This window comes from Pipistrellus hanaki (genome assembly GCF_964339955.1).
Source record: "Pipistrellus hanaki genome assembly, chromosome: 18".
NCBI lineage: Eukaryota > Metazoa > Chordata > Mammalia > Chiroptera > Vespertilionidae > Pipistrellus > Pipistrellus hanaki.
Genome location: NC_140520.1, coordinates 22140143 through 22165421, shown reverse-complemented (window position 1 = coordinate 22165421; position 25279 = coordinate 22140143). Strand labels below are relative to the sequence as shown.

The 25279-nt window shown below is 45.0% G+C and overlaps 1 protein-coding gene across 1 annotated transcript in view; it reads right to left on the bottom strand.

Annotated features, from left to right (window-relative positions):
* Positions 1–25279, bottom strand: part of LAMC1 (laminin subunit gamma 1) — a 104849-nt gene that overhangs the window by 17020 nt on the left and 62550 nt on the right. The window contains exons 2-18 of the mRNA XM_084866567.1: positions 23289–23593; positions 19412–19542; positions 17300–17466; positions 15304–15492; positions 14369–14486; positions 13904–14002; positions 13670–13806; positions 12693–12815; positions 12412–12601; positions 11995–12107; positions 9607–9828; positions 9318–9506; positions 4097–4342; positions 3449–3602; positions 2737–2879; positions 1550–1728; positions 122–278 (exon numbers count right to left, since the gene is read on the bottom strand). Of these exons, the coding sequence (XP_084722693.1) occupies positions 122–278; positions 1550–1728; positions 2737–2879; positions 3449–3602; positions 4097–4342; positions 9318–9506; positions 9607–9828; positions 11995–12107; positions 12412–12601; positions 12693–12815; positions 13670–13806; positions 13904–14002; positions 14369–14486; positions 15304–15492; positions 17300–17466; positions 19412–19542; positions 23289–23593 (2862 nt within the window). The remainder of the gene's footprint in view (positions 1–121; positions 279–1549; positions 1729–2736; positions 2880–3448; positions 3603–4096; positions 4343–9317; positions 9507–9606; positions 9829–11994; positions 12108–12411; positions 12602–12692; positions 12816–13669; positions 13807–13903; positions 14003–14368; positions 14487–15303; positions 15493–17299; positions 17467–19411; positions 19543–23288; positions 23594–25279) is intronic.

Sequence of the window (25279 nt, the reverse complement as noted above, 5' to 3'; positions counted from 1 at the left end):
GGCTACAAATAGTTTAAAAATCGAGAAAGAATTTTATAAAACCATACAAATTCACCTTGAATTAAGACTGGATTGCCTCACGGAAGTTACCCACCCCTTTCCCCCATTGGATCCTGGGTACCTTTGACATCCTGAGCCTCACGAAGGAGGTCCATCACCTCTCTCTCTGCTTCCTTCAGTCGATCCTCGAAGGCTTGATCTGGCACCACCTCACCCCCAGTGCCAAGGTTTGCCATGAGAGCCTCTAATTCCTGAAGTTTCACTCGATGTTCAGCGACCTAAATATAATGAAGGGAGAAGAGGAAAAGGTAGGACATACAGGTATTCCAGAAGAACTCAACTGTACTTCCTGCAGGAATACAACTCAGAGGGCACTCTATAACAAGTAGGTCCAGTCACTCTATGCATGCCCATTCCATCGACTTCATTTTTATTTGTATTTAATAAATACACATTTTATTTTTCAATTACACTTTACATTCAATATTACAGGCGTTCAGTACCAGAGTTAGACAATCATACAGTTTACAAAGTGTTCCCCTGGTATTTCCAGTCCCCACTTGGCACCATATATTACAATGGTATCACCTGTACGCTTGTGCTGAACTTCACTCCTTTGACTTTAAACACCACGTGCTGAGGATTCTCCAGTTCTACCTCTCCCTTACCCTTTAGACTACCTTCCTGACATCTCCACTTGGCTATCCAGTAGGTATCTCAACTTAACATCCAAAATTATACTCTCGATTTTTTCCTCTTAAATCTGTTCTGAGTCATCTCAATAAATAATTGACTCAATAAAAATGAGTCAATGACTCAAGTCAATCAATGACTCAATAAAAAATTGCCTCCGGTACCTTAAGCAAAATACCCTACATCCATCCCGACCCTTCTCTTTCCCAATGCTTGCCCGCTGTACTGACTTACCCCGCACACATACATGTTTATCCAGTTCAATCTAGGCTTCCCCTTTGCCATCATTATTCACGTAGCAGTCAGAGTGGTCTTAAAAGAGGAGTTGGATTTCCTAGCTTAAAACTCTTTGGTACATTCCCATTTGATTTGGTATGGAATCTAAATTCCTTACTCTGGTCAACGCGTGCGACCTAAACTGTCTCTACCTACCTCTCCAGTTTTATCACAAACGGCTCCCTCCTCATTCGGCATGCTCCGGGCACCTCCCAGAGTTGAGGCTTTGGTACCTGTGTTCCCTCTGCCTGGAACAGCCTACCTTCCACTTGCTTGTTCCTCCTTATCCTTAAGATCTCACCTGAAGTGAATTTCCTTCCAGAGGCCTAGGATAAAGTAGCTCCCTCAGTTTTTTTGTTTTGGTCTCTATTCTTACGGGCACTAATCTCAGTTACCATTTCTCTATTTAATGTTTATACTTTATCTCCCAACAGGAGCCTGAGTCTCTGAGAGCAGGCACTGTGTCTACCTTGTTCACCATTTTTTTCTCCAGAGCTCAATGCACAGGGAGTGGCCATTCAACACCTGTACTGTGAGTAAGTGAATGAATGAATGAATAAGTGCACTGCTGGCAGCTCACCTTATCCTTCACCAGCCGGTAACATGCTGGACACTCCTGGCAGCCAGGCCAAGACCGATTGTAGAAATAGTTCTCTTCACATTGGTCACAGCGATTTCCCACAAAGCCTTCTCTGCATTGACAGCGACCATCGTCTTTGCACTGGAGTGAAAGGGACCCCTCAGGGTGACAGTCACAGGCTGCAGAATAAAGGCCAAAAAGAACAGAATAAGGAAAAGGAGAAAGAGTGCATTTTCTCTGAACTCAGGCTACCAATAAACTTATGGTAATATCATGATAAGTAGACTTTAATAAAAAAAAAAAAACAAAAAAAAAAAAACAGGCTTACTTAGAATTAAATGGTAAAGTCTACTTAGTTGAGAATACAGACATTTTTATAGCAAAAATAAATAATAAAGTAACATGTACATCCTTTGGAGGGGGGCACGTTTCATGTCACTCAATAATTACAGAAATTAGTCTACCGTATTAAACTGATCAGAGCCCTTTCTGTGCATTTGGAGAAGTCTTCTCTCCGCTGTTTAATATTTCTCTCACTGAGGAGCTAGAAAACCCAAACGCTAATGCTTGTATTATATTTGCTGGTCTGTTTCCTCACTTTGTTCTCTGAGCAGAAACTCAATGACTTGTGCTGCGTTCCACAGGAGAAACGAAGGAATTCAGCAAGCAAAACCCACACTGTTCTGAGGCCCAATTCCAGGCGAGTGTTTATGCCAAGGAGCAGCAGCTGTTTACGTGTAACTGCACCAAAAGCGCCCCAAGGGTGGGAAGCCACTGCAGCCAGCGAGTCAACAAACAGTTCTGAGCAGACGCCCTCCCCGTTCCACTATCTGCACTAAGAACGTGATCAATAAAATGTTTTACTGAGCACAGTGGGACACTGAGGAACCGAAGGGAGGCTTCTCTTTGGGAAAATAAAAGGCTGGCAGAAGGAAGAATCAGGAACATAATAAAAGAAGACATCAAGAGGGTGGCTGCCAAGAAACCAGAGAGGCTCTCAATCCTCAGAGTTGAGAAAAGGAAAATATTCATGGAAAAAAGCAAAGATGATGATTTAGAAACTGGCTGTGAGCCATCGGGGAGACGGGGGGGGGGGGGGGGGGGGCTGTCAAGAGTTCTTTCTGGACTTACGGTCCCAGCTAGAATTAGGGGAGACTTAAGAGTTCACTGCCATGGACACCCCTTACGTTTGCAGCCTTCGGGTCCAAAGCCAAAGTGGTTGACCTCACAGTGCTCGCAGTGCTGACCGGTGATGCCAGGCTGGCACTCACACTGGCCGGTGCGGATGTCACACAGTCCGTTGGTGGAACCCAGAGCATGGCAGTCACACCTGGAATGAACACAGGACATTTCTCAGGTTAAAAAAAATACACACACACAAAAAAAACACAGACTTTAAGCAAATTTCTTTTTTCCCCCTTTTAGCATAAAACGGATAGAATTTGTAACAGAAAACAGGATGTTAAGGACTACTGAGCCCCTGAGGTTCAAGTAATTTTCAGGAGCTCTTTTCCTAAGCCAGCACACACACACTGTTATTCCACCACTAAGCCACTGCTTGTGGCTCTCTGACCTGGCGCCTCCTAGGCCCTGACCAGGGAGTTTTGAAAACAAGAATTCCCCAACTGCCACCCTGGAGGTCTGAGTCTAAACATCTCTGAAAGGGCCTCGTCATTTGTCTATTTTTAAAACGCTGCTCAGATGAGGCTGACCCAACCGCGGCCACAGCAACCCGCCTTGCCTCCATTAGCTTCATTACAGCTTTCCAGTCCTGCCTCCCTCGTCAGGCACTTGAGTAACTCCTGAACCGAGTCAAGCCGACGACAACGCGTGAACATTCATCGCTTCCGATGAAAAAAGCAACGATCACTTCTACCCAAGGCCCCTGACGCCCCTCACCTCTGGCAGCCCTGCCCGCTGTGCAGGTTGTAGAATCCGGGTTCACAAGCTCCACAGTCCCGGCCGGTGACGTGAGGCAGGCAGTCGCACTGGCCGGTCACGGGGCTGCAGCCGCTCTGCTCCCGAGAGGTCCCGTAGGGGTTGCAATCGCAGGCTAAGGTGGGGAGAGAGGGACGGCAAAAGAGGCAAGTCACCCAAGAGAAACACAAAAAATGCAGACTTTACAAATAGGCTCTTTAGATGTGTGTTGTCCAGTGCAGAGGCCACCGGCCACCTGTGGCTGTTGAGGGTAGCTGCTTTGAACTGAGATGCTGGAAATATGAAATACACGTGAATTCCAAAGACTTGGTGTGGGGGAAAAACATACATCTCAATAATGTGCTATTACTGGTTACTTGTTGAAATGATAACCTACGTTAGCTATGTTAGGTTACCTAAAATATATTATTAAAATTAATTTCACCTGTTTCTCTTTATTTGGATGTCCCTACAGAAAAATGTAAGTCACATAAGTGACGCGTAGCTATTTCTACTGCGCAGTGCTGCTTCAGGCCAAACAACTGTAAATATTTAAAGAGCCTGACCACACAGGGAGTTCTCAGAATGAGCACAATTGGGACAGACAGCATCTGGCCGGTGGCTGATCACCTTTGCATTTGTCTGCCGGGTTGGGAGCCAGCGGGTTTCCGAAGAAGCCATCTTTGCAGCGGTCGCAGTAGAAGCCGGCCGTGTTGTAGATGCACTTCAGGCACTCTCCCGTCAGGCGGTTGCAATTTCCGACCGCATTGGGATCGATGTTGGCGTTGCACTGGCACAGCCGGCAAAGCCTCACAGGGCCGTTCGTCCCCTGAGGGTCTCCAAAGTAGCCATCATCGCAGAGCTCACATCTCTTACCTGCGCACGACACAATCGGATGTTAGGAAAGAAAGGCCTTAGGTGTTTCCGGTGCTGCTGGTTACGAAGAGTCTGCTTACAAATTACCCTGGTGACAAATAGCCTAGTGTAACCACTGACTGGGAGGCAACCTGGTGCAGTGGATGTGGCAGCAGCCTAGGAGAGCAGAGGACCTGGGCTGTGGTCCTGGCCCTGTGACTATGGGCACCTCTCCAGTTCCGCATCAGAAAGTTTGCCTACTTCAGCTCAACTGTCCTGAGGATTACCTGAGATCACACACTGAACGTGCTTTGTGAGTCAGGTTCAGAGTTAACCTCTCCATTCCCAAGGGATGGCACATTCACATGTTTGCTTTGTTGATAATATGAAGATGAAAAGTGACTCTTGATAGTATAAATCTCCCATACCAGTGGTCGGCAAACTGCGGCTCTTTGCCCCTTTGAGTGTGGCTCTTCCACAAAATACCATGTACCCTAATTAAGTTAATAACTATGTACCTACCTATATAGTTTAAGTTTAAAAAATTTGGCTCTCAAAAGAAATTTCAATCGTTGTATGTTGATATGTAGCTCTATTGACTAATGAGTTTGCCAACCACTGTCCTATACAACAGGGTGAGTAGGATCATTCTCTTAAAAAATAAAAGGCTAATCCTTGTTTGAGCAGCATCAACCAGCACAGAATCTGAGCATTTTTTTTTAAATATATTTTTTTGATTTTGTACAGAGAGGAAGGGAGAGAGATAGAGAGTTAAAAACATCGATGAGAGAGAGTCATCGATCAGCTGCCTCTTGCACACCCCCTACTGGGGATATGCCCGCAACCAAGGTACATGCCCTTGACTGGAATCAAACCTGGGACCTTTCAGTCCCCAAGCCGATGCTCTATCCATTGAGCCAAACCGGTTTCGGCGAATCTGAGCATTTTATAAGGGAATCTGGAGATCATTTGCCACTCACGTCTATCATAGCTAAGGGACCGGGGAGAGAGGTTAAATTACTTGCCCACAACCAAACAGGTAGTGAGACAGAGCTAGAATTCAGGGCTCTTCCTACCACACTAAACGCATGACTCTGTGAAGCAGGAAGAGATGAGAGTGATGTAGATGAGGTTGGTGTCAGCGGAAGAAGTGAAAAGTGGTCAGATTTACATAGAACTGGTATCGCTTGCTGGCTGCCTGCATCTGGAAATCAAGGATATGCCTAGGATTTTAACTTGAGCAACGAGGTGCAAGAAAGTATTTTTACTGAGATGACCAAGATTGGGGAGGGAACAGGGTTGAGACAGGAAAAAGAAGAAATCTAAGATCTAGCTGGATTTGCTTAAATTTGAGATTCCTTTAGCCATCTGGACCAAGACCACGGAAGAAAAGAGTCAGCAGATTCAAATCAGCAAGACCTGAAGAGAATTTGGTAAAGATATTACCTACCCAGATATGGGCAGAGTATAGGGAAACCACCGGAAGATGTAGCACCTGGGGCAGTAACCATGGGACTGATGGGCTCCACAACCTGGACTTCAGGGGTGGAGGGAGGGAGTAGTTACCAGAACCTCAGAGTTTCCAATTTTATTAGAAAGATCTGTTTGGAACCTAATAGTTTCTAACTTTACTAGAAAGATCCGTTTGGAGAAGGCCACCTGCCACAGCTGAGAACTTTGATTAAGGCCACCAAACCATGAGGATCCTACAGAAAAGGAGCCTCAGAACAAATACTCTGCATTTGCCAGGGAGGCTACCATTCTATGTGGCCCTGTAGGTCTCGTGAGGGTAGAGACAGATGAAGGATGGAGGAGGAGGAGCATATGGAGGGCTTCCAGCCACCACCCGAGTGGAGATGGTAAATAGATAGCCGGTGCTCAGGGCATCAAGGCCAGGGCTGAAGATACAGATTTTGCAGTTGTAACAGAGAGGTTTTGAATCCCAAAGATGGATGCACCTAAGGGGAGACTATCAAGTTGACATGAAAGCCCGAGGTTGAGAATCAGAAGTGATCAAAGGACACCCAAGAGAAGAGAGGTAGGAGGAAACCAAGGAGATGGAAGTGTCAAAAAAGGCAAAGGGAGAAAATGTTTGGAGCAAAGTGAGCAGTTAACAGTGCCCAGTGTGGCCAAGACCGGGCCAGAGGAGGACTGACCACTGTAGGTGGCTAACGGAGACCACGGACGAGGCGAACAGAACAGAACAGAACCGTGGCTGGGCTCAGGCAGAAGGGGAAGAAACAGCATGCTGAGAGAGGAGAGGAAGCTGGTCTCTGATGCAAATAGTTGCCAGACCCCCACCTGAATCCTTGTCCAGAGTAGCTTGAAGACAGCATTTCAGTTCTGCTTTTTCATTAGATAACTTAGCTATTCTAGATAGGATCCACATTTAAAATGCTTTGAAACCTGTTTGGAATAAAACTTAATTTTAAAAATCTGGTGGAAAACATAAACCAGAACTACATGGTAGCCCCACTCCAAAATACCCTCTGGCAGCTACGGCTCATCTACTCTTTGTCTTAAGAGTCTAGGATGCAGGTTCAGGTCCAGGCTGTACTATTTACAAGGTGTTGGGCAGGTTACATGCCTGTTTAGCCTCAGTTTTCCTTGTCATCCCTCCCAGCAATAGGAGAGGTGTCCTTCTTTCTTCTCCTTTAACACAGTGTGCATCCCTCCGTCTGAACTAACCATACTGTATTAAAATTACCTCGGCTTCCCTCCATACTTTTAGCCCCTGAAGAGTAGAGACCATCCATTAATCATTTTTATATTCCTAATGCCATGCACTCAAAAATCGATTGAAAAAGACTTATTATTAATTTATCTCAAAAAATGTTTTAAAAATTAAATGTGAATGCAAACTACGTTAGGATCTCAGTGATTATCAGGAGTTATTTATATTCTTCAATAGTGTCCTAAATGAATTGCATCTTACCTTGTATCTGCATTCTCTATTCATTTACTCAATAATTATTTGCATTCATTCAACAAACACATATTTTGAATGCTATTCTGAGTGTTAGGGATACAAAAAGTGAATAAAATAAATAAAGATCCCTGCTCTCATGGAGCTTAAACTGGGGGTGAAGGAGTAGAGAGGGAAGATAGATAATAAACAAGAAAATATCAAATGATTAAAGAATGCTGGGGGGGGGGGGGGGGGAGTAAAGAAGGATAAGGAATACAGTGAGAGCATTTTTTACTGCGGCTATTCTGCTTTTCAATGACATCTATACCCCAATGCACATCTCCAAGAACTGCTATAGATCATTCCTTCAAGCCAGGTGGTAACTACTGAGACAAATATACTTCCCAAGCTTTGTGGGAGAAACACCTGATAGAAACCAACATGTTTATAACATTTCCCAAGATCTCTTATTTTACACTCCATTTCTACATTGAAGCATCCCAAACTGTCTTAATCCAACATTGGTATCCTTTAGTATAGACATGAGGACAACTGTTTTGTTTTTGCAAATGCCATCTGCCCAGGGAAACAACAAAATGAGTAAGGGGCTCTACCATCAAACGTTATATTAAGCACATCCAAGAGTAGATACTATACATGTGGTACGTGCTAGATCCTATGGCCGCAGAGTAAAAGGCACGAAGCACCTAGGGTAGCAGGGCAGGGAGGGTCCATTGGAAAGTCTTCCTGGGAAAGTGATGTTTCAACCCCACCTCCCAGAAGAGACAGGCGTTGGCCAGGAAAAGGGAGGTTTGGGTAGGAGAGAGTGGGGTGGGCACTCTAAAGGAGAACAGCAGACGGCAGCCAAAGAGCCTGGCACACCTGAGGGACGACGAGAAGCCTAGGACTGGAGCAGAACGTGGGAGTGGGTGACGGGGAATGAGGCTGGGAAGTCTGTCTGTGTGAGACTCTTTTGGGCCACTGACTTTTTTTAAAAAACAGGAAAGAGTAAAAAATATAAAGTTCTATACAAATTTCCACTCCTTATTTTTCCAACTATCTTACGCAAATGATCACATCTCTGTGTTGCAATGTCCTGATCTTGGGAAGGGGTCAGTGGAGAAGGGAGGGAGATGGGGTGTTTGGATGCTTCCCAATGATTAAAGAATGTTTTGATGAAACACAAGAGATACCGATGATTAGCTCAGTGTTCTGGTCTCTCGCTTATTTTTATGCTCTGTAGCAACATCTTTGGAACAAAAGGCTTGTAATGGAGCCCAAGGCTGTATCAGAGGCCTGGCCAGAACTTCTCCATTACGTGGAGGCTGAAGTCAATGTGAGAAGGGAAATAGTCACCAGTGAGCCTCTGTCTCCCCAGGCAGCCAGCCTGGGTGGGCAGTTCCTTGAGTAGCTAGGAAAGACTTAGTTTTATGTTTTCATCAGAAAGAAAGAAACCCAGAGAATGGGAACACTGGCCTATCCAAAGCTATTAAAAAAAAAAAAAAAAAAGAAAGAAAAAAAAAAAAAAGAACACATTTCCCAATAAATGTGATGGGCTCTGATACTCTGAAAGAACAATTTGGAGAAAGGATATAAAACAATTGTCTTAATGACCACTTTGTATCAAGAAGCCAAGGATAATGGCCCCACAAACTAAAAACCAAGTTGTTTTGGTTTTCATCTTAAGTGGGGGAGTATACGATCTCGATCAGCATCTTTGGGGCCAGAACACCTAGGTTGAAATTCTAGCTCCTCTAATGATGAGCCCGCAGGCTTGGTCATGTAACCTAGTGTCTCTGTGCCTCAGTTTCCTTAGCTGGAACATGGGATGATAGCAGAACCTATCTCACAGGGTTCTGAGGATTAATGAGACAGGAAAAGTTCCTGAACATAAATATGTTAGCTACTGTAAGTATCTAATATGCGTTTTATAAGTCTATAACCAACCCATTTCCTACAAAAGGTTGTCTACGAGGAAAATTGTATTCATTAAAGCCAGACAAAAATAATCCAGACATTTTCAAAGCCCTTCTCCTCACGGTGTTTCTAAGGATGGGCACTGTGAGCAGGGGGAAGGAGCAGACTCACCGGTGGTCCCAGTAGGACAGTTGGTGCACACCACCTCCTGGGTTGTAGGGACAACAGCACAGCTTGAGCCCCCAGGACACGGGCAGGGCTGGCAATCAGAGGAGGTCCCCGCGGTTGGATCTCCATAGTACCCGTCACTGCACTTCTCACAGTTGGGGCCGGCAGTGTTGTCTCTGCAGTTGCAAACCCCTGTTTGGAGAGGAGGTGTGAGAAACAGGCAAAGGAGACAATGAGGATTTCCTACCCGTCTGCTGAGGAGAACTTAGGCCCCCAAAGAACACCCGCTCACCTGTCTCAGGGTCACAGGTCTCACTGTGTCCGTTGCAGGTACAGAGCACACAGGGGCTATACGGCCCGAGACTCGGGGTTTCTCTTCTGTAGCCCGAGATGCACACCTCACAGAACTGCCCTCCGTATCCCACAGGACAGGTGCAGGTCTCCACCCAAGCGGCAGGGACCCCTGGCCCGGGACGAGCACTAGCCAGGGTGACATCATCCAAATAGCCAGCGCCTGTGTGAGGTGAGGAAAAGAGAATCGCTGAACTGGTTTCCGTTTCGCAAATGCTCACAAGAAGTCAGTAACATTAAAAGGTAACCAAATCCAAGCTTCCAGAGACAAGCAGCCATCAGTTTAATGCATTTACTGGAGAAGATAAGTAGAAAATAGCATTTAGAGTAAACATGCGGTAGCTGGTGCTGTTCCTGGAATATAGCAAACATATTTTTAAACACACACCGAGATTGTTGGCTTTTACAGTTCTCCCAATCACCAATATAGAAAATTAAAAGCACTGGACCATAATCCAGGGCAAGAAGAGAGAAGAGCAATACTATGGAGGACAAGAAGAGTTTAGGTCTGCAGTCAGTCAACCGTTTTGTTCTCTTGTGACAAAAGCAGGTACTGATCGTAGAAAGACAAGAAAGCAGAGAAAGCACCTGTCAACAAGTACCACTCAATTGTATTTTTTTATACTCTGCATAAAACAGCAAAAATAAGGACACACGTTCTAATACTCTGGGCTACTTCAACACGTACGCAATTATTCCAAAGCAATTATGCCATATATCACAATGCTTTCCCCTTTCCAGAAGAAAAAAAAAAAAGAGGAAGCTTTATAATGGCTTAGATCAGTGGTTGGCAAACCTCGGCTCGCGAGCCACATGCGGCTCTTTGGCCCCTTGAGTGTGGCTCTTCCACAAACTACCACGTGCGGGCGCGCACGTACAGTGCGATTGAAACTTCCTGGCCCATGTGCAGAAGTCCGTTTTCGGCCTGGGCGAGTCTATTCTGAAGAAGTGGCGTCAGAACACTCAAGGGGCCAAAGACCCGCATGTGGCTCGCGAGCCGAGGTTTGCTGACCACTGGCTTAGACCAATGATTCGTCCAACCCCACAGTGCCAATGATGGTCTCGGCTGGAGCATCCCATGGAAGAGGCAGGCCTTGATGATGTCATAAAGTTTCCCTTTACTTTCCATCCCACTCCTGTCTCTGGCAGTCTATCTTTCAAGTGTATTTCCCCATGTTATGAAATATCATTGGCTGCTTATATCATTCTTAGAAAATGACAACCTGAGGCTGAAGGATATCTCTTCTGTTACTGCCTTGAACTTGGGAGTTAACTTTAAATATGTTTACGGGGTTTTTCAACAATTAGATCATGAGATACTTTTCCACTGGCTAATGGGCTTCCAACCGTAAACATGCTTAAGGCTCCCATCCTAAAAGTACTCCTCCTCCCATCTTGTCCCTACTCCCAAGTTATAATCCACCTCTTTTCCTTCCCTTATATCCACACTTCTTAAAAGAATAACCTTTACTTTTCTTCTTGACCTTCAAATTACTATTGGGACACTGCACTCTAATTTTAGTTTCAACACTTCTTAAAAAACACACACACAAAACACTCCACCTCATCAATGATTCCTTAGTTACCCAACCCAAAATCCAATGGTGTTAACTTCTTAAGCTTGTTAATGGGTTAATGGTTGATTCCTCCTCAAAATTTTTTTTCTTTCTTGATGCTCAGGGCATGGTCCTTAAATAGCTCTTTACAGAATTGCATATTTTTTCTTTTTTTTTTTTTTCAAGTTTCCAAGTTTAAAAATTACTGCCCATGCATTGCCAACCTTTCAATTCTAGATCTCCAGTCCAAACGTTTTCCTAAGCCCCAGATCCATGTTTCTAACTACCACTTATAGGACATTTTCATCTGGATATTCATGCAGGCATCTTGAGAGTCACATCCAAGGAGTTGAGGGCATTGTGCTAAGTGAAATAAGTCAGACAGAAAGCAAACACTGAATGATCTCACTTGCACTCAAAATCTTTAAAAAGAAAACAAAAAGAGAAACTAAACAAAACAACCCAAAACACTTACCTCATAGCTACAGAGAACAGAGATTGATGGTTTACAAAGTTCCAGTTATAAAATAAATCAATCATGGGGATGTAATACACAGTGTGTTAGCTATCCAATATAATAAAAGGGTATTATGCAAATGACCCTAATGGCAGAAAGGGCAGAAGGACCAGAACAACTGCTCAACCAGTCGCTATGAGGCGCACTGTCCTTCTCTCGGGTCCTTTCCCTGGCCGGCAGGCTCCCATCGCCCAACAGCGAACAGGGAGCCAGGGGTGGGTGGATGGCGACTCTTCTACATTACATCATAACTTACTTCTCTCACTGTAGGTCCCACGGATCTTGATAGAAGTCAAGTTGTTAAGGAGCTTTTGAAATTCGAAAGGGGTAAGAGTAGGCCTCCAAGGGTAATCTGTTGCTTCATGGAGCCTGTAGAGAAAGAAGGGGCGCCAATAGCTTCTGTAAGGACAAGTCTGGGGGCCGAGAAAGCATTTTCTTACTCATTTAAGCCGCCAACAATGTAATGCTCTGCCAATGTGACCAAGTCAGAGATTGGTTTGCTGGTCTGACAGTGCCGGTGGCAAGGGTACAGGGTGACACAGGGAAAGCTCCCTTTTACAAAGGCCCCTTAGACCCCGAAGCTTTTCTTTCAACATTCACCTGGAAGCCTGAGAAGCTCAGATAAAGAAACCACTTCCAGTCAAATCACACTTTACAACCAAGAGGACCTTACCTGAAGACGTATTTCTCAGTGGTCTCACTTGGATAGGAATTGCCCTGAGCGATCAAGGGCACGGACACTCGCAGGCCAGCTCCCTCGAGCACCACGTCTTCGGCAGAGAGGCGAGTGTCTCGCCTGTCCACTCGGAAGGAGAAGGAGAGGTTCTGGCCATAGCTCATCACCTGCTTGCCCAGGAACTTGGCTGGAACGCAGACACATGGGGCAAGGATGTGAGGAGGAGACTACAGAGGAGCACACCCCGCCCGGCCAGACTGCTTTCCGGCTTCGCTTACCAGGAGCGATGAAGTACCGAGGAAAGTAGCTGTCTGAGATGACGGAGATGTCTTGTCTCTCAGGGGACCACTCCATGGATGATTCAGAGCCATCCCTCTGCTCTGCACGCCACCCATCCTCATCTGCAAGCAGAGGACAAAAACACAAGTGCTGTGACATTGTGAACACCCTGAATTCACCTCCGTTATGGACCACAAACACATATAAAAAGTATAGGGAGAGCCCTAGCCTGTTTGGCTCAGTGGATGAAGCGACAGCCTATGGTCTGAAGGGTCCCTGGTTCGATTCCGGTCATGGGTGCCGCATGCCTAGGTTGTGGGCTCAATCACCAGCAGAGGGCATGCAGGAGGCAGTCGATCAATGATTCTCTTTCATCATTGATGTTTCTATCTCCCTCTCCCTTCCTCTCTGAAATCAATAAAAATATATTTTTTAAAAATCTTTTAAAAAATGGATAGGGAAAGACAACAATGAATAAATGAATTCTACAACAGTACCTAGATATGCCATACCCCCTCAAGTTACATTTTTTGCTCTATTTTATGTAGCATTTAACTATGGTGAATTCTAAACCCATATGTATGTTTTCATAAAGTACGGCATAGAGAATAGAGCAAAAAATATAATGACTATATATGATGTCAGACGGGTACTAGATTAATCAAGGTGATCACTTCATAAGTTATATGAATTTCTAACCACTATGCTGTATACCTAAAACTACTATTATATTGCATGTCAACTGTAACTGAAAAATAAAAAAATTTGTAATTACTAACTTCAAAGAGAAACTATAGATGATGATAAAAACAAAAAACCCCCAAACAAAAAAGCCAAATAAACAAAAAATCATGTTCATTAAAAAATATGAAGTGTTGCTACCATCAAAAAAATCCTTCAAGAGTTACTGATTTAAAAAAAAAATACTGTACATCTAGTGATACATTTTAGGGAAGGAAGGGAAGGTCTGAGTTACCAATCTGAAAGGTGGAGGTGATAGAGTAAACGCTGTAGCCCACAGCATTGGTGCAGACGGAAGAATGCCCGAAGCAGAAGCAGGGTGTGCAGCCTCGGGGATTCGATGGTTCCAGATTAAAAAACCCAGGTTTGCATCTGAAAAAGATTAAGAAACAATCAGGCATCTTTTGTGTGCTTGAAATATGATAATGGAGAAAAAAAAGCAACCCAGCCAGAGAAGGGAGGAGCTTACCTCTCACAGTTGAAGCCTTCAACGTTGTCTTTGCAAACACACCGCCCTGTCTCGACGTTGCATTCATCCGTGCTGCCTGAAGGGTTACACACGCAAGGCCTGATGGGTGGGAAATGAATAAAACAATGAGAGAACAGACGGGAGCAAAGAAATTGCACTCTTATAGTCAACCTGTTGGTTTATATGTTAATAATAATAATAATAACAATACCTAACTGATGTCACTATCTGATGTTACTTGGATCTGGTTTCAACCAAGGATACTCATAACATTTAATATGTAAAACTCTGCTTAATCTCTGTGCACACCAATCCTGGGTCATCGTTACAGCCAGAAGTCTTGAATCTCGCGGACAATTATTTTGGGGCAAATGTTTATACGGCTGCAGATAAGCCTCAGGTCTATCATTAGGAATCAGCTCCATGTAGGTTGTGCCTCCCTGATTTGGCGTGGAAAGGTCTCACCTGCACCCTGCCTCCGTGAGAGAATGGAACCCGGGCTGGCAACGGTCACACTTGTCGCCCATCACTCCCGGCTTGCAGCTGCATCGGCCATAGCTGTCACACTGCGTGCTGAGGGAACCTAAAATGTAAAAAAGCGTGTCAGCCACCCGGCATGTCGGCAATATTACATGTCAAAAAAAGAAAATTGGTAGCTAAGAACAATGCCCGAAAACCAACATGCAATCTACGTAGATGGTTACAGGGGAAAAAGGTGAAATTTTAATTCGGAATTCTCTCAAAATCAGGCCCCTTGTAAGCCATTACATTTTACCTTTCCAGACAAACACCATGCTAAAAACACTAACATGTCACTCTGTACCCAGTGGTAAACTGGACACGAGGCCCGTCCCTCCTCTGTGAGAAAGCACTGGCTCCCTCGGGGTCATGCCTAGAACTTAAGTGTACACCGGCATGCACAACAAACACAAAGGTCAAACTCTTGCAACAACAGAACGGTCTAAGAGCACACTACCTCTGTGGACATATACTAACATGAAACAGCTCAAGCTCTTGAAGGGTTTCAGACTAAACAAAATCATTAACAAGGAAGAACTCACGAAGCAGCTAACCTTTCACAGTAGGGTTCAAATGCTCTCTAGGATCTTGTTGCTAATTATTTAAAAAATCATTGCTCAGGCCACCCCCAGTATTATACAAACCCGACAATCATTGGAAAGTCCAACGTGGTTTAAAGAGAGTGGAGGTGGAGGGACAGGCCTATCCTGAATCATTGACATGTTATAATTTCCATGTTACAGTAATGTCCAACTTTCATACCAAACCTGTGCACATGCCTAAGAAATAGCTTCATTTTCTGGGGCTACAGGAAATGCTTACTTTTTTTGTTATTGTTCTTAAAACCCATCAGGCTGAAGCAGACACTGCCTGGCACTTACCCACAGGACTACAGTGGCACGGAGAGCAGGGCTCCGTGTTCCCAAGGCGGAAGAAATTCTCCCGGCACCTCTCGCAGTGGGCGCCGTCTGTGTTATCCCGGCAGTTGGTGCAGTGGCCACCGTGGCCGGTGGAACGGTATAGTTCAGGGTCAAAGTAACACTCTTGTGATCGACCATTGCAGTCACAGGCTGTTAGCCAAACACAAAAGTTAAGGGAGATCCATGATCCTTATGAATGGCGTTTTTACAAGACTAAACAAACCAACCAACCACAATTTCCCACATCTCTGTGACAGATGGTGTTAGAATAAAAATGACGGCCAGATGCATCACTCAATAAGAAAAAGATAAAGTTTGTCAATAAAGAGTTTATATAGAAAATGTTCATCCTGATCAAAAACAGCAACTTCATAAAAAACAGAGAATTCCTTTGTCTCATTCACATTGGATGGCTACTGATGTGTTGGCTGGTGCCATTTTGCGATTTGACAACCTCGGGGAAAGAGGTCAGTGCCCTGATGAAGCAGTTAGGTACTGCACGTTTTAACAATTCTTGCAGCACCCTGGCTGAAAATCGCTGTCTATCCCACAGCTCATGCAGAGGCTGTGGCTCCCTTCTCAGCAGCTGGTAAGAGAGAAGGCAGCTGTCATTTCCTCTTCCGTAGCTCGTAGCTCCAGCCCCTGGACAATAGTGAACTAATGTCACAACCTCCAGAAACGTTCTCTGAGGGGTCACAGTGCCAAAGGGACAGAGGAAGAAAGCAAAGTGACTTAGCGCCTCATCAAAGTCCTTTGCCTACAGCATTCAGCTCATTTGCTCGAGGTAAGCTGGCGATCCAGTGTCTTTGTTGTTCTCATAATGTTCCTGGATGGACTCTAAATATGCCCACGTCATTAAACAGAACACTTTCTGAACACAGGTGTACATTTTCTCCGGTAGCACACCTCAGAAATTTTTCATTCTTTCTCTTGCCGGCTTTTATCATGTAGCTTCCAACACGGGATATTACAGTTCAGTAACATAACTAAAGAAGCCCAAGCAATCGTTTAGGAATGCTGGAGGAGGCTGTAAAGTTAATCTGCAAATCTGGGATTTGTCGAGGGAAAGAAAAGATGAATAAGGAAATCTGCTCTGGGCAGCTAATAAAATTAGTCATAAGATATCAATTCTTTCTCAAGGCTTCTGCCAACAATCCCTGCAAGTTCACAGGGTCCGCTTTCTTATTCAATTTATTCCCGAGAGAATATGATAAGGGATATTTATAAGAACATGAGAAAATTATAGCTGCTTTAAAATTTTCTGAAGTCCTTGGCGAGTCCTAATTATAAGGTTTCATGGCTCCTTTCTCCTGAGATTCCTTTCCCTATCTGTTCAGAGTAAACTAAGACATTGTGAAGGAACAAACAACGTGCTATCTTCTTCAGTTCACCCTTTCCTAGGAATTCCAGTGTCTACTCTTCCTCCCAAAGCTACCGCCTCTGCATGAGGGGAGTCAGAAAATTCTCCCCACTGTGCTCTTGAGCGACATCAAGGAAAATTAATTTTTTATAAATAAGCTTTTGAATGGCAGTCTTAGTCTAGAACTCGCTGTAACTGACACATGTTAGCCAATGGCCTTAGCTCTGGAGCACTAAACAGAAGAAGACTATTTTAAAGGACAACAAAGAAGAGAACTAGAGAAATCATATGTTAGAGCTGACCGCACTGGCCCGGTATCTGGATCTAAGCACAGTGCCCGGCATGGAGGATGCTGCTCCCATCCTGGTGTGTGCGTTCAGGAAGGAAACACACAGCCAGCACGGTTTATGTTTACGGCCAATCGCCCTCATCTGTGATGTTCCTCTGACGTCACGTCCTACGCTTTCAAAGTATGAAAGAAGCACTGCCTCTCGTTGTTTTCCTTTCAAGGAGGCATCAATGCAAGTCACCCATTCCTTCCTCCACCCCTGGAAGATATCAAGATAAGTGAACGGCCTGACGCCAAGGGGCACTCACGCAAGCATTCGCTGGCACTCTCGGCAGTCGCCCTCCTCCACGGCCGGTCGTTGAAGAAAGGAAGACACTTCTCACAGTCTACTCCATAGGTGTTATGCTTGCAGTCGCACACCAGCTTGTCATGCTCGTTCTTCACACACTCGCTTGCGTGTCCGTTACATTTACACCTGGGGAGAGGAGAGACACTCAGAAACAGGAGACAGCTCAAAAGCCCCAGAAATGGATGCAGAAAAAAAAGGATGGACACAGGGAACCAAAAACAACCTCTGAATATGCTGGAGATCTCCATTCGAAACTGTAAACTGAGGAGCTGAGCAAGATTAGGTAAGGGCTGTCTGAGTTTTCAGGTATGAGGAAAAATTAAACAGGAGGGGGGGAAATGTGACTTTATTTAACAAGGGATGGGGCATTAACCAGACTCGAGAAGAAAGTCCCTAATGATATCAGAGGGCATCTGCAGCATCACTTCCTGAAGTCAAATGTGCGTGCCAAGAGGCAGCCAAGTGTACTGGGTAAGAAGAGCATGGGTTCTGCAGCCAGGCTCCTGGGTCTCGAGCCCTGCCCTTGATTCACCTGTAGAATAGGGAAGATGATAATGTCTATTTGGTTCCTCGGAGGATCAAGAAGTTGCTTTATTCATGTGCCTAGGATTGTGTAGGCACACAGCAAGTCAATAATTATGTCAGCGATTATCTGCCATAATGATTTTCAAGTATTCTGATCTGAGGGCAATAAAAGACATTAGATACCTCATGACCAGATGGATCTCTCTGGGGTAATAATCCTTGCAGGATCCCCTAGATGTAGGCAAAACCATAAAATAAGAGCTCGTGGAAATCCCCATGAACACCAACGTGCACTCTGGTGCACTGAGTTTCCCTCACAGGCTTCCTTGAAGATAGCAATCGGTTCCATAGCTTCAACTACCACTTAAAGATACACCCAAACATTTCTGGAACATCTACAGCATAACAAAATGAGTCTCCAGCTCTCATGTCTCTCCCAAACTCCTTGACTGCTGCACACATTTAGACATCCTACGAGACCTACAATTTTACATGTCTACACCCAAACTCATCATCTTCCCAATTAACTCATCTTCTTTATTTAATCTATTAATGGCACCACTCCTGATCACCAAACCTTACAATCATCATGACTAAATCCTGACAATTCTTCCTTCACAATAAAATGCATCTAAATGTTCCTTTCCATTCTATTGTCACCACCCCAATGCCAGGTGTTTGTCAGCTATCATCTAGCTCACACCGCGTCATAACAAGAATAGAAATTCTCTCGAGCATACTCAGCTCGTAACTTACATAAAACCCCACAACTAATCTTCCTGATCCGCTGTGGTGGTATCACAGCCCTACTGCAAAAAATGACATGATTTCTCATTGGTGACAGTTTCCATCAGCTTCCACTGAGCTTCAACCCCTCCCCAGGAACACTGCATACAAAAAAAAAAAAAAAAAATGTTTCTGCTCTTGAGACCTCATGGTTTTACAGGGGAGGTAAGTCCAATATTCTTGCCTGCTATGTAAAGTCTCTGGCTACCAATCGATCTCTCTGGTTTACAACTCTACCAATTCACATAGATTTTCCTTGAGTCAAGGCTTATACTCTGCCAACTCTAAAATTTAGTTCATGACCTGCCCATCCTTCTGTACCAAACCAGACATCCTTCCTACTCATCCAAATCATCTAAGACCCAGCTCTGAGCCCATCTGCTTCTCTAGCCTGACAGTTCTGCAGCATTCTCTGGCATATGGCATCTTTTTATCTAAAACATGGGGCTATGCTGGTATTTACTTTTTCACATATTCATCCATTGTTTGCCCCATTCCTGTGTAGGATCCTAGAAGGTCCAGTTCTTATCCGCGGGTGCATGTCAGCCCTACACTTCCTCCGGAGCTTCATAGTGTCTCTCTATTATACAGCTTTGCACTATATTCTCAATAAGAACTCACGAAGGAGACTGATTTGATAAGGTTTTCACAATAACAAGAAGGTCTAACAACATTATTAATACAGTTGTAAATAGTTGCTGCATTCACTTCTAAACCAAAACTCGAATCCCTTTCAAAGTGTGTTTAACAGTTTACTTACCTACCACCTACGGAAAAGTCAGAGATTGCGTAATAATAGGACTTGAGAACTTTGGGGTCATTAAACACCTCGTCTCCGAAAGTGTTGAGGCGATTGAGAGTCACTCGGATGTCGGTGGCTGTTACCCACTCCTGTGAGAAAACAAAAACAGAAAAAAAACAGCTAGTGGGATGGAAGATAAGAGATATAAATGGGACCAAGTTTTCTAAACAGTGACTGTATCATTTAACATATGGCCTCTTCTAGCATTAACTCAATTGTAATAGTCAATGGTTCCTTTAATTCCTTGGATATTCTTCTCCTTGACGCTTCCTTTCTTTGTTCTAAGTTGTTACTTTACCCACTCAGAGTCCCCCAAAGCAGGGATAATACTAGTTTCTTCACAGGCCATTGAGAGGCTTAAATGAAATATACTTCTCAATGCCTGGCATACACTGGGTACTCAATGCATGTCCCTTCTCCCCACCCTGTGTCCGCAACCCAAATCCAATCAGATATTAGCACAGAGCTCGCGTAACTCCACGCCTGTACAAGACATGCTGGTCGTTGCTACCTCCTCCTGCCCACTTGGCACCACCTATTGCTCCCTCCGTAGCCAATCCACGCCAATAGGTCTGGGAGAGACATCCTAGTAGAAGCACTAAATCATTACACTGGCATCAACCAATCAGAGTCAGTCTTTGCCTTGACCCTCACCACAATGTCACTTCTCTGCAAGGCCTTCCCTGGGCCACCCTACCTAAAACTGCTACCACCCCCGAACGCCCAAGTTCCCTTCCCTATTTTATTTATATTGTCTGTTTCTGATGCCATCATCACCAAATTGTAAGCAGGAAATTTTTGTTCTGTTCACTGCCATTCCCTTAGTATAGGAGGTGCTCACATGACATGTGCTGAGCAAATGACAAATGGGAAGAAACTACAGCTGATCAACTTGGTAGGCGTACCATAAGGGCCAAGGGTAAGAATGAAGGTTGTACAGTTTCCCGCTAGATTTGGTGACATCAAAGCCAAAGTAATAAATGCCCTTTCGCTGAGCTCATGCGAGTCAGGTGTTTACATCTGTGACAGACTGTTATACAAATGATGCCAACCCATTGTCACTGCCGGTGTCCCCACCCTGTGGAGTCCCCTTTCCACATGGGTTCTGGGCTTGGGCGTGTGATCTGCTTTAGCTGAGGGGACATCAGCAAATGTAACACGAGCAGAGGCTTGGTAAGCACTTGTCATCAGACTTGCCCTCCTGGAATAATCCCACCATGACATGCAAAAGCCCAGACTGGCCTCCTTGAGGGTGTAAGACCACAGGGAGAGAGAAACCCAGCTCCCAGCTCACCACCTGCTGGTGAGTGAGCCCAGGGCAATACAGAATCAATGAGAAATAAGAAATCATGGCTGTTTAACCAAGACACCATCTCCACTTCAAGTCCTCTCCTGGGACGTCACTACAGTCACCTAATGAGACGCAGCGAGCGAGTGCACGCCCCTGATTAGGAGCCACTGCTTCAGCCACGCCAAACACCTGGCAGACAGAACACAGGGAACTCAGAGAAGCTAACCTCCACCAAGCCTCCAAGTATAATTAGAAAGGAAAGAGATGATGATTTCACCGCATCCAAACTTGGAACTCCAATAACAACTCCCACTCATGGCCACAATGCTAGGAATCCTTTAGCCGTCTGTAATGTAAATACCTAACCATATCCGTGTTTAATGCTTATTATATTTTATGCAGCCTTCACCTTTATCACAGCTCTCCAGAATAAAAGTTTCTCAAGGGCTGAACCTAAGGTTCTCCCCCCTCTTTTTACCCCCTCATCGTGGGAACCTTCAAAAGAGCAGACAGACCCTGGAGCAAGACTTTCTGGGTTGTGAGTCCCAGTTCAGCCACTTCAAACTGTTTGGAGGCAAGCTATTTTATCCTTTCTGGGCCTCTGATTCCTCATCTGTAAAATGGAGATAACCAAAGCATCTACTATATAGAGTCATCCTGAGGGTTGAGTTAATATTATCTGAAGGGCTTAAATGCTAGGCACACTGTGGCACACTGTAGTAAGTGCTGTAATAAATGCTAATCATCATCCTAAATCAATGTGTGCTTGGTTAATATTCATATACCATGACACCAAGAAGGGCCTCCCTCCTGGCAGGGCAGCACAGGGGTGATGAGGAAAGGGTGCTTGCCCTCTCCTCACTGTCAATCAGCTGGAGCTTAAACCCCCTTGGCAACCAGACCTCAGAGCCAGAGCGCTTACATCTAGAGACACATAGTTAATGTCTCTGCATAAGGATGCCAACTGACCAAACCCACCGCAGAGGCTTACAGCATTTTTTCCACATTAAGTCCCGTGAGTTCCTGTGGAACAAGAGCAGCAAACATCAGAATTCCTATAGCTGGCGAAATGGCTTCAAGACGGCTGACAAGGCATCCAGTTAGCGAAGGTGCCGGAAAACCAGTCACAACATTATGTCAAGGCCCTTTCCTACTGGCTATCCTGTTGCCTCTCCAGGACAGTCAAACACAATCATTTGTGTGGGAAGAAACAAAGCTAGCGAATGTCTGCTGGGTCAGCCTGAAGAGTCTTTGTAGATCACTCCTCCCCTAGGCAGGCAGTCTCCTGCTTTTTCATCCATCAAAGTCAGCTGGTCTTCCTGCCATTGACTTTGAGCACCTCTTACTGCCAGTGCAAGAAACGCTTTTCTGAAAGACTCTGCAAACATATCCATTGCTCACTACACCCTCAGAGTTTTCCAAAATCAACATGTATAATCTCCAAGCCAGCAGCTTACAGAAATACATGGAAAAGAAGAACTAGACTCAAAGAGAAATATAATCTCATCTATGGCCACTGTCCAAAACCATACAACCAAATTAAAGAAGAGTCCTGAACATCCTAAATGCCAGAGAGAAAGAATGAGAAGACACAAAAGCATAAAGTCTCCCTCCCCTACTGAGAAATCACAATAGATTTTCCTGAAACGAGCACAGCTTTTGCAAACCCACATCCAGTATTTCTTGTCTCAGTCAATTATGACAGCCTGCCCCCATTCACATGTCAGCTTCAGCCACAGGACAGAAGAGCCTCCAATTCATGCGCTGGGTGTGTGTGGCGTGAGTCTCTCCATGATCAAACAGCCAGAACATAACAAAAAAAAAAAAAATACACGGAAATCTAAGCAATATGTAAAGGTTCTGTATGATGGTGCATAAGGAATATACACACAGCATTCATGAGAAAAATTCTTTCTATTGCTAGATAGGGAAAAGTTTCTGCGACAGTGCTTGAGCATGATACCAGGGGTACCTACATTTATATCCGGGCACAAACACGAGTGCTATAGGCGATGAGGAGTTTTCATGATTGGCAACAGTGCCAGACAAGCCCAATCAGACTTCCCTGGCACAATAATGCAGGAAGGTGGCATTCTTAACTATCCTGCTTCAGCTGGTCCCTCTTGCTAATAAAATATCTTCTACTTTGTCCAAAGAAGAGGTAAGAAAGGATGCAAGAAAACTGGATCGATTAGTTCAAATACCCTCTTCACAAGGTCAGAAGCAGAATGTTTCCACTTCAAGTACAAACACTAGAGTTAAAATGGTCCAACTTAAAAAAAAAATATTTTCGTAAAGTTTATATATCCCAGGACGCACTTGCAAGTGCATGAGAACGTAAGAACAAACATCAGCTGGGGGAGTGAGGGGTAGGGACAGAAACAAAACTGCTTTCCTTCGCTTAGTGAGAGGTCACAGGAGAGCAGAAGGAAAGCCAGCTGTCGGTCTTACTGGGAAACCACAGGTCCCATTACCAACATTTTCCTGCATCCCGTGCAGCCGTGGGAGAACCACCTGGCTCCACCCCACCCACTGGATGCCTACCTGCAGCACGGGGCTGTTGTCAAAGTTGTAGGCGCTGGGTCTTCCCTCCAGCGTGGAGAAGGCCACGTTGCCCCCCGTGAGCGGGGAAATGTCGCTGAACTCGTCCGTGCACAAGGCCTGCTGCTCGTCCTCGCCGGTCCTGATGAAGCCGCGGTTCACCTTGAAGTAGGTGTTCTCGCAGGAGCCGCTGTAGTACTGGTACGGCACCCAGGGCCCGTCTTCCCGCGTGCGCTTGTAGATGGCGAAGCTCTCCGGCCGGCTGGTGTGGAACCTGAGGCGCACGTATGTGATGTCAAAAGATTTTCCTACAGGACAAACACATCGAAGTTCAGATCTCATGTGGGAAGCAAAAAAAAAAAAAAAAGTCTCCCAGTTCCCAATTTGCTTTGGAGCTTGACAGAGAAAGAGTATACCAACCACCCTGTGCACAGCAGACTAAGAAGGCTCCAGAACATAGGACACATCGGCTGTGTCCGACAGGCTGGTCTGCACCTGGAATGGAGCATGCTTTCCCACACAAATGACAAGTGATAGTTGGTTCATAAGTTAGCTCATGAAAGCCTACTTATGACATAGGTTGTTGAAAATTCGTTTGCCATAAAAATCGTAACCTTATGTTAATACTGTACTTACACTATTAAAAATAAAATGGGGGGGATACATTTATTCATAATGCTGAGGTTTCAGCAAAAGCTTAACTGAGAGACAGAAAAAAGTGTTTTTGAAGTGGGTATTCTGGGCACTTTCAAAATGTTTAAAAACTCATTCCTTATTAACGATAATATTTTCCCTTTATACAGGAAGAGTATCCTGGGCACTACCATGCTACTTATCGACCAGATTAAAAAAGATAAATCTGATACCAGGAGGACAGTGGTTGAGATAGGAGGCAGGGCATAGAGTAGGACAGAAGACAGAAATTCCTCCGGTGGCTGAATAAACAGGAAGAGAAAAGGAGAAAGGTGGCTTAAAGAAGTTGTGTTTGAACACGTTCAAAGGACCAGGTGAGAGGTGAGCTCTGGTCAGGGAAGGACAGTGAGGGGAGGAGTCAGTGGTCTGCCATCCCTCAGGAAGAATCCCTGAACCAGGCAGCTCCCTACAGCTGCCAATCCGACGGCAGGGTATCTTGGTCACCAGCCAGCATGCCTTCGGGTGGGTAAAAGAGGTCATGTGCAACTGTTCACTCATTCATTCATTCATTCATTCAGAAATTGGGTCCAACACTATATTTTCTTTGCTGCTTTTATGCCAGAGTGAAGATCACAGTTTGGTCAACAAGTATTTGTTGGGCACAATGACAACCTCAGGCCTCGCCTGTACACTTTGGGGGACAGCATGTGTTAGGGGTCCTTGTACTCAAGGAGCTTCTAGTCTTTTCTCCCCAAGTGAATTAACTGCACAGGAAGAACCATCCTAATCCTCCCCTAGATGTTCAGAAGTGCTGAGGGCAGACTTCAGCCGTTTCCTCATCCCCGGGAGAATGATGCTAATGAGTGAGTCCACCTCCTGCACTCCTCAATGCGAGACAGCACCTCTGCCTCCAGGCAGGAGGCCTGCTGCAGTCCTGGTACAGATCTTAGACCCAGTGTCACGGCGAGTTCAATTGGGAAAAGAAGGTGGCAGGGGGAGGGGGCAGGAAGTAAGAGCAAAAAGTCCATGGAAGCCATGGGTGTAGGCTCTGTTCTTCACTCCAGTCTATCTACTGATGTGATAAGCCCTATCTGATTGTATTTCTCAACTGGTCCTGATCTTAAAAGACAGGTTTAATTAACTGCCCTCCCCCAATCTACACAACACACACACACACACACACACACACACACACACACACACGACCTTGAACACAAGGACATGTGGCATGATGGAAAGAATATAAGACTGGGCACCGTGAGATCTGAGTTCAGGTCCTGCCTCCTTCAACGACTAGCTGTGTGGTTTCTGCTCTGCCATTTTCCCCTCTAAAAATGAGGATGATAATCCCTGAGTCACCC